We start from the raw sequence: 9,937 nt of genomic DNA on the forward strand, positions 1-9,937 counted from the left end.
TAATATCCCATGCAGGTGCGAGAATGGCAACTGAAATACCTGTTAAACTTTCTGATATTTTAAGAGCTCATCAGCGAATAGCAAAATGTATACACAAGACGCCTGTTTTCACAAGTTCTACAGCTAACAGCATTACAGGGAGAAAACTGTTCTTCAAAGCAGAAAACTTGCAGAAAACTGGATCATTCAAAGCCCGGGGTGCACTTAATTCAGTACGGTATAAACACGGTGACTTTAATTAACCTAAATTCCTTTGACCTTATTCCAGTCAGGCGCTATCACTCGTCATGGGATTGTCATGGGATATTCAGCCATGTTAGTTAAATTTGTAATTGCTTTATTAAGATATATTGGTGTAAGAAATATTATTAATTTCTAGCTCACCTGCCTGAAACCTTTAAAAGGCATGTCAGAAACCTCTGGATCAATGAATGGGGTGTTACAGATTTTTTACCCCAAAAATTCAGGTCATTTGGTCAAACTTCTTTTTTTAAATTTCAGTTTCAAATATATTTTTTAGTTCCTCAAACTGTTAATGTGGTTGAGTCGGTAGGAAAAAAGTAGGGCCAGCTGGAAACCACAACAAATGTCAAGGCTGAATTGTCTGTTTAATGCAATAATATAATATTGGATATATACACTTTTCCAAATCTACTTTTTCTGCTTCTTCCCAGATTAATCAAAGGACGAGGTAGGATAAGGACCCTCTTTGGCCCATTGGAAATGTTAAATGTCAAAGTTGGAGAAAACTTTGAAATGTTGGTTAAAAGTTATCAGACACGAACAAATGGCTGACAATTAATCCTTTATCCCTTTACAGTTGCAAGTTCTGGACTTCCGACATGATCAAATACATACATCGGCCTAAAATAAGTGAAAAATTCAGATGTTTAGAATTTCAAAAGAAAATCTAAGTATGAGCAAAACCTGAGATGAGTATTTTATCATATCCTATATAATCAGCTTGGGCCAAGGACTTGCTGATGTTCGAATATTAGAACATGTTTGAACATTTTCTGAAATTCTCTAAAAGTCAGCCTTTTTGACACATTTATATTTATCGATGCAGTTGTTGAAATTAACGAAATTTAGTTTTATTCATTACTTATTTCACATATCCCGTGGGCCAATATGGGCCATTTACATTTCCTCTTTCTGTGGACTCACAGACAAACCAAGTGGTGTTTTACAGTGTGGAATCAAATTCTACAATGGATTTGGAAAATTCTTGATTCTGATTGGTCAATCTGAGGTATCAAATCACAATATCCACTTATGATTGAAACAGCCAATTTGATGTTTGCTTTACTGCAGAAGATAATATTAATGGAAAATAATTTATTTCAGTCATTGTCAGCAGGCATTTTTTGAAAATTATATATACAATTATAAGTTATGAAGTGCAGATTGGCTCTAAATTAAACATTTGAAACCTCATTCAGAACGTTTGCTTCCAAATTCAATTTTGCATGGTTAAATCTACGGGTAACCTAGCTCTGATTTGAAAACACTGTATGTTGATCTAATTGACTGGGACTGTGAGTCCAAGCTTTGTCCAACAGGATCAGTTTTGCTGATTACATTATTCAGATTTATGTTGACTATCAGGTGAGCTACAGTCCCTTGACACTCTCCTATTTCAGCTGGAACTAAAAATTGGTTTGACCTAATTTGTGTAAGCTAAATATGAAGAAACATAAGTTAAAACCTGAACATTAGGAATGAATGGTATTACCGCTATATGGGGGTTACAAAATATAACAAGTTTTGTTATTATTTCTATCATTTATCCTAAAATCTGTTGGTATTATTTCTATCATTTATGGTCAGTTATTCATTCACAAAAGATGTTTCCGTTTGAACTTGATTGACAAAACAGTGGAAACGCTGAAGTGAATTGTCTCTCAGGCTGTTATCTCCCCTGTATCCATGACTACAAAATGGCGCAGTGACTGACCATGCTGAGTAATATTTAGTTTAGTATGTAGAAACTAGTATATGCAATCTGCGTAAATTAATGTCAAACACTTCAGCTCCCAGTATATCGCAGTACGTATTGCAATACTATTGTTTTGCCAATACACAGCCCTACTGGTCAGATAGCAAATAATTATGTGTATTTATCTTTCAGATACTGAGTTTAAAAGAAACCAAGCCATCATTCACTGGGGTGGTAAGTGGTAAAATGATCAATCAAGATTTCTTTCACCCACCCCACCTACAATAAAAGATTGCAATCTAAGTGGTTTGGTTGACACATCCAACTGGGTAACTCTTTTCAGAGCAGATTTTGAAAAACTGTACAATATTTCTTCACCAAACTTGGCACATAGATAGGTCTAGTGGTAAACTCGCGCCTTGTGATAATTTGGGATTTTTTCAAAAGTTATTTATTGAGTTTCCATAGCAACACTTTGACTTAGACTGAAATGGCGGTGGTGCTCATTTCCAGAGCCGATCTTGAAAACCGTACACCGTTTCTTGCCTTGCTCACAACCAGACATGTCATATTGGCTGGGTATTTATGGGTATTTCATGCTTGTTTGCTGATCGAATGCAGGTATCACCTGTATCAACAACGTATCTGACCAATGTACCATTAACTATTATGATAATGATGAAGATCTTCAACACTGCTGGGCACGTAGACGTGGTGATGTTGTTTTCTTGTTGTGTTCCCGACTCACTGTATTTTGTCCTGACCAAGGTCACCCACAGCAGTGGGAATCATGGCCAGGCTGTGGCATGGGCAGCGGGCGTGGCAGGGGTCCCGTGTGCGGTGGTTGTTCCCGAATATGCCCCAGAAGTCAAGAAGGCAGCGATAAGGGGATATGGTGCAGAACTGGCCACATGTGGATCACAACCCTCCAACAGGTGAGATTGTCACGACCCTCAGCAGGTGAGATTGTCATGACCCTCCAATAGGTGTGATTGTTACGACCCTCAGCAGGTGAGATTGTCACGACCCTCCAACAGGTGTGATTGTTACGACCCTCAACAGGTGAGATTGTCACGACCCTCCAATAGGTGTGATTGTTACAACCCTCAACAGATGAGATTGTCACGACCCTCCAATAGGTGAGATTGTTACGACCCTCAACAGGTGAGATTGTCACGACTCTCCAATAGGCGTGATTGTTACGACCCTCAACAGATGTGACTGTCATGACCCTCAACAGGTGAGATTGTCACCACCCTCCAATAGGTGTGATTGTTACGACCCTCCAACAGGTGTGACTGTCATGACCCTCAATGGGTGAGCTTGTCATGACCCTCAACAGGGGAGGTTGTCACGATCCTCTGACAGGTGGGAGGTTGTCATAATCCTCTGAAAGGTGAGATTGTCACGACCCGCAACAGATGAGATTTTCATGATTCTCTGACAGGTGAGGTAGTCATGACCCTCCAACAGGTGAGATTATCATGATCCTCCAATAAGAGAGATTGTCATGACCCTCTGACAGGTGAGTTTTTCATGACCCTCTGACAGGTGAGATTGTCATGACCCTCTGACTGGTGAGGCTGTCATGACCCTCTGACAGGTGAGATTGTCATGACCCTCTGACAGGTGAGATTGTCATGACCCTCTGACAGGTGAGGCTGTCATGACCCTCAACAGGTGAGATTGTCATGATCCTCTGACAGGTGAGGCTGTCATGACCCTCTGACAGGTGAGATTGTCATGACCCTCTGACAGGTGAGGCTGTCATGACCCTCTGACAGGTGAGATTGTCATGACCCTCTGACAGGTGAGATTGTCATGACCCTCAACAGGTGAGATTGTCATGATCCTCTGACAGGTGAGGCTGTCATGACCCTCTGACAGGTGAGATTGTCATGACCCTCTGACTGGTGACATTGTCATGACCCTCTGACAGGTGAGATTGTCATGACCCTCTGACAGGTGAGGCTGTCATGACCCTCTGACAGGTGAGATTGTCATGACCCTCTGACAGGTGAGATTGTCATGACCCTCTGACAGGTGAGATTGTCATGACCCTCTGACAGGTGAGATTGTCATGACCCTCTGACAGGTGAGATTGTCATGACCCTCTGACAGGTGAGGCTGTCATGACCCTCTGACAGGTGAGATTGTCATGACCCTCTGACAGGTGAGGCTGTCATGACCCTCTGACATTGTCATGACCCTCTGACAGGTGAGATTGTCATGACCCTCTGACAGGTGAGGCTGTCATGACCCTCAACATGTGAGATTGTCATGACCCTCTGACAGGTGAGGCTGTCATGACCCTCTGACAGATGAGGCTGTCATGACCCTCTGACAGGTGAGGCTGTCATGACCCTCTGACAGGTGAGGCTGTCATGACCCTCTGACAGGTGAGGCTGTCATGACCCTCTGACAGGTGAGATTGTCATGACCCTCTGACAGGTGAGATTGTCATGACCCTCTGACAGGTGAGATTGTCATGACCCTCTGACAGGTGAGATTGTCATGACCCTCTGACAGGTGAGGCTGTCATGACCCTCTGACAGGTGAGGCTGTCATGACCCTCTGACAGGTGAGGCTGTCATGACCCTCTGACATTGTCATGACCCTCAACATGTGAGATTGTCATGACCCTCAACAGGTGAGATTGTCATGACCCTCTGACAGGTGAGGCTGTCATGACCCTCTGACAGATGAGGTTGTCATGACCCTCTGACATTGTCATGACCCTCAACATGTGAGATTGTCATGACCCTCAACAGGTGAGATTGTCATGACCCTCAACAGGGGAGATTGTCCTGATCCTCTGATAGCTGAGACCTATTACAGGTGAAATTGTCAAAATCCCCAACAGCTGAAATTGTGACGATCCTCTGACAGGAGTGACTAGTTAGGTGCAATAATATATAAAGACTGTCATTAGAATGGAACATTTTGTGTTTAATGGTGGTAAAACAATGATGAATTTTCTTATTTATTCTTTAACCAAAAAGTAATGGACACTGTAAAATCTGGTTCCAGGGAGACAGTTTGCCAGAAAGTGATGGCGGAAAAAGGCTACGAGTTTGTGTCTCCGTACGACCACTACGATGTCATAGCTGGGCAGGTAGGGCGACAAACACTATGATGTCATAGCTGGGCAGGTAGGGCGACAAACACTATGATGTCATAGCTGGGCAGGTAGGGCCACAAACACTATAATGTCATAGTTGGGCAGGTAGGGCTACAAACACTATAATGTCATAGTTGGGCAGGTAGTGTGACAAACACTATAATGTCATAGCTGGGCAGGTAGGGCGACAAACACTACGATGTCATAGCTGGGCAGGTAGGGCTACAAACACTATGATGTCATAGCTGGGCAGGTAGGGCTACAAACACTATGATGTCATAGCTGGGCAGGTAGGGCGACAAACACTATAATGTCATAGCTGGGCAGGTAGGGCGACAAACACTACGATGTCATAGCTGGGCAGGTAGGGCGACAAACACTATGATGTCATAGCTGGGCAGGTAGGGCCACAAACACTACGATGTCATAGCTGGGCAGGTAGGGCTACAAACACTACGATGTCATAGCTGGGCAGGTAGGGTGACAAACACTATGATGTCATAGCTGGGCAGGTAGGGCTACAAACACTACAATGTCATAGCTGGGCAGGTAGGGCGACAAACACTATGATGTCATAGCAGGGTCCATCAGTAACAAAATGTCAAAGTGGAAGATTGTCAGTTGTGATGCCCTACTGTCTAGTATGAGTGACGTTGACTAGCGACAAGTGGATTTTACCGAAGAATTATCTCTTTCTTTATGCCTGCAGGGTACAATAGCGGTGGAATTGTTGGAGCAGGTGCCGGAGCTGGACGCCATCTTGGTGCCAATTAGTGGTGGCGGAATGTCGTCCGGCATCGCCATAGCAGCCAAGGCCATCAAGCCAGAGATCAAAGGTAGACCACGAAATTGACCATTTATCATCTGTTGCTGATTGGTGCTATTCGAAACCAGTGTCTGGGTTGGGAATAGACTTGTACAGTTTTGAAGAACATCCATCATCATTTATGTTCACATTTACCTTGAACATTTTGAAAAATAACAAGAAAATGATGCAATTTTTACATTTTGATGAAAATGTAAAAATTCATCTCTTGTGGTCTTTGATTCTTTAATTTAGAATTCTTTAATTTGCAGTATTTCTTGTGGAACCAGAAGGAAAAATGATGGAAAAATGTCTTAAGACTGGTAAGAAAATTGTTCTAATATCAAGACATACCTATGTGATTTTATACATGAATAATGACATGTCTGTGAAGCAATACACCTGGCTTAGACCCAACTCTGCTATAAGGATAAAACATGACTCCAAGGTTTTGCTTGAAAATGTAAAAGCGATCAAAGTATGCAAAAGAAAGACAACATGCAGCATGCACAAAAACTGAAGTCATGACATATAAAACTGAACAACTTTTCATAACCTTCCCTGGCGGCTCAGTGGAAAACAGGGGGTTACAAAACTAAACATGATAGTGAGGTTGCAGGTTCAAACCCTGTCATCCATTATGAAAAACTTTCATTTCATGTCTTCGATTTTAGAACACTGGACATTTGAAACACTAAGTACAAATTTCATTTCCTACTCAACTCATCAGGTCTTACTTAGGCAAAATTCTTTTGAGCAAATAGGCATTGCATTGATACAGGGAGCATTACAAAAAGTGATTTCTTCTAGGTAGCCACATGAAATGATATTAACAGTAGACTAGCTTCCGTCATTATTAGTCAGATACAAAGATACAAAGAGTTTTGTTTTTAAGTCTAACCAGACTGAAAGTCAACTGAGCTTGTGTCATGGCCTGTTTGTCTTTCATGCATTGTGCCATGGCAGCCATATTGAAAAACCTCTTATGGCCACGACTCAGCCATTTTTGTTTAAAAGTGTAATGAAGGTTGGTACATGCAGATAGCTGTGGGGTTCAACATAGATGTTTTATGTTGTGTGATATTTTACATATTGACTGTGCTTTGACATGTTTGACCTTTGCACTTTGACCATACCGAAAGCAGAATCTTGTTATGGACATTACTCAGACATTTCCTTTCAAAATTTCATTTAATTTGGTAATTGTGTAGTTGACAGTGGTGCTCAGTACATGTATTCCATTTTTTATGATATTTTACATTTTGACCTTTATTTGACCTTTGCACGTTGACCCCATGCCTAAATTTTCTTAAACTGAATTTACTGAACCTGTTAACATCATCTCAGAAAGCACTGGACCAATGACGCTGGCACTTCACATATTTGTTCCCACCAATGATGACACCTGGATTTGTTAAAAGCTTTTACTCTGATTTTCAATATGGCCGCCACGTCACCTAGATTGCCGTGGCACTATTTAAAAAAATGTAATATGGCCTCAACTTATTTCTACTAGAAATTTAGAAGCTAAAGAGAGGAAAATTACAACAATATTTGTAAACTATTGTGAAACTTGTGAAACTTGTGAAACTTGTGAAACTTCATGAAGGTGTTGAAACCTTTCTCATCAGGGGAGCGTCTATGGCCGAACCCTCCTAAATACCTGGACACCATCGCTGACGGGATTCGTCTTCAGCAGGCAGGAAACAATACTTTCCCCATTCTGTGTCAGCTGGCCGAGAAAGAGGTGTTTACGCAGGTGAGTAGTTCACCATCACCTGGCCGAGAAAGAGGTGTTTACGCAGGTGAGTAGTTCACCATCACCTGGCCGAGAAAGAGGTGTTTACCCAGGTGAGTAGTTCACCATCACCTGGCCGAGAAAGAGGTGTTTACCCAGGTGAGTAGTTCACCATCACCTGGCCGAGAAAGAGGTGTTTACCCAGGTGAGTAGTTCACCATCACCTGGCCGAGAAAGAGGTGTTTACCCAGGTGAGTAGGTCACCATCACCTGGCCGAGAAAGAGGTGTTTACCCAGGTGAGTAGGTCACCATCACCTGGCCGAGAAAGAGGTGTTTACCCAGGTGAGTAGTTCACCATCACCTGGCCGAGAAAGAGGTGTTTACCCAGGTGAGTAGCTCACCATCACCTGGCCGAGAAAGAGGTGTTTACACAGGTTTGTAGGTCACCATCACCTGGCCAAGAAAGAGGTGTTTACCCAGGTGAGTAGGTCACCATCACCTGGCCGAGAAAGAGGTGTTTACCCAGGTGAGTAGGTCACCATCACCTGGCCGAGAAAGAGGTGTTTTCCCAGGTGAGTAGGTCACCATCACCTGGCCGAGAAAGAGGTGTTTACCCAGGTGAGTAGTTCACCATCACCTGGCCGAGAAAGACTTAATTCAGACAGTTGATGATTTGATGCTTAATTTTAACCCTGAATATGACTATTTTGAACTTTGTCTTCATATAAGTACTTGAAACGTAAATGCATACCTATTTGTTCAAACATTATACATTTGTGTTGTTTGTTTATATAAGAGTTCAATCCAAATATGGATTTCATGAATGTATCAAGATCAGAGTATTATTGTCTGATTAACATACATTTCTCTTTCAGACAAATGAAGACATGAAGGAGGGGATGAAGTTTGTCTTCCAGAGAATGAAGGTAGCATCATCATCATCATCATCATCATCATCATCATCATCATCATCATCATCATCATCACAACCACCACCACCACCACCACCACCATCATCATCATCATCATCACAACCACCACCACCACCACCACCACCACCATCATCATCATCATCATCATCAACATCGTTGTCACTAAGTGGGGTATAGGGTGGCCCATTGTGTTGACTCACTGCAGTTCATCTGTGCTGGTCAAAGGTTCAAATCACGTCTTCACTTTTTGATGAACTTAAGTAGTAAATATGTGTGACATGCATCAATTAGACTCTACTCCCTCATTCAGCTTCCATGCCCTGGTGGGGTGGCCTAGAAGTTAAAGCGTTCGCTTGTCATGTCGAGCACCTGGGTTCGATACCAATATTTCTGGTGTCCCCCGCTGTGGTATTGCTTGAATATTGCTAAAAGCGGCATAAAACATCAGTCAGTCAGTCAGTCAGTCTGTTAGTTTGGGACTTGTGACGATCTGGATGGACTAGTTGATTTATTTCTTTTTTCTAGTTATTTTACATAACCATAGTCCGAAATGAGCTCTGTACGCACACACACACACATGCAATAATCTTGAACATGACGCTAAACCCCATTTCACCTCACTTCTATCTAAACATACACATTGATCAGTGTAACAAAACTTTGTTTCTATGTTCAGCTTGTAATCGAAGCTGCCTCTGGCGCGGCTGTAGCAGCAGCGTTCTCACAGCGACTACGGGACATGGACGACAACTTGAGACACATCGGTGTCATTCTGTGTGGAGGAAACACTGACATTGAGATGCTCCCCTGGTACTGAGGGACTGTGTCAAAACCTTCCTCTGCATTTCATCCATACAGACTGTCTCTTAATGTTATGATTGATTGAAAGAATTATTGTACACTTACCATAGTGAACATGGAACACTCGATAATCCCGAACGGCATAAATTGTCTACATTTTTTATATTTGGAAATAGCTCTGACAAAATTAACTTTAGTATGTGATCTCAGAGAATCTATGCTCAATGATTATAAGGTGTCCTCCCATTAGTTAGACGTCCCAATAGTTAGACAGCTTTTAACAACACTTTAAATGGTTGAGTGCACACTAATCCTTATGCTTGTTACCTCAGACTTTAAAACGGAATAGTCCAGATAAGATCTGACAAACAAAGCAAAGTAGCTTTAAATAGATACTTTTATATTATACATAACATTTAATGACACTTTACATTTGATAAATTTTATACAGTTTGTAACAACACTTTGTGACAGTTTTTGGGAATGTACACTTTACATTTAATAACTGTTACAGTTTATTTATCACCGACAGTCGTACATTTCTCATTTCCACGTCTTGACGACACATCTCCAATGTGTGCAGGTTTGCCTCTCACGGTT

At 41.9% G+C, this 9,937-nt stretch overlaps 1 protein-coding gene across 1 annotated transcript; it reads left to right on the plus strand.

The window, feature by feature from the left end:
• The first annotated feature begins 23 nt into the window (after window positions 1-23).
• Window positions 24-9,473, plus strand: LOC139472409 (serine racemase-like). Its single transcript, XM_071254885.1, has 9 exons — window positions 24-212; window positions 2,132-2,173; window positions 2,708-2,874; window positions 4,970-5,054; window positions 5,770-5,896; window positions 6,138-6,188; window positions 7,497-7,624; window positions 8,480-8,530; window positions 9,213-9,473. The coding sequence occupies exons 1-9, from the start codon at window positions 24-26 to the stop codon at window positions 9,351-9,353; spliced, it is 981 nt and encodes a 326-aa protein (XP_071110986.1). The 3' UTR covers window positions 9,354-9,473.
• Window positions 9,474-9,937: the final 464 nt, after the last annotated feature.

The sequence above is a fragment of the Haliotis cracherodii genome, unplaced genomic scaffold (genome assembly GCF_022045235.1).
Source record: "Haliotis cracherodii isolate W230 unplaced genomic scaffold, xgHalCrac1.p SCAF_24, whole genome shotgun sequence".
NCBI lineage: Eukaryota > Metazoa > Mollusca > Gastropoda > Lepetellida > Haliotidae > Haliotis > Haliotis cracherodii.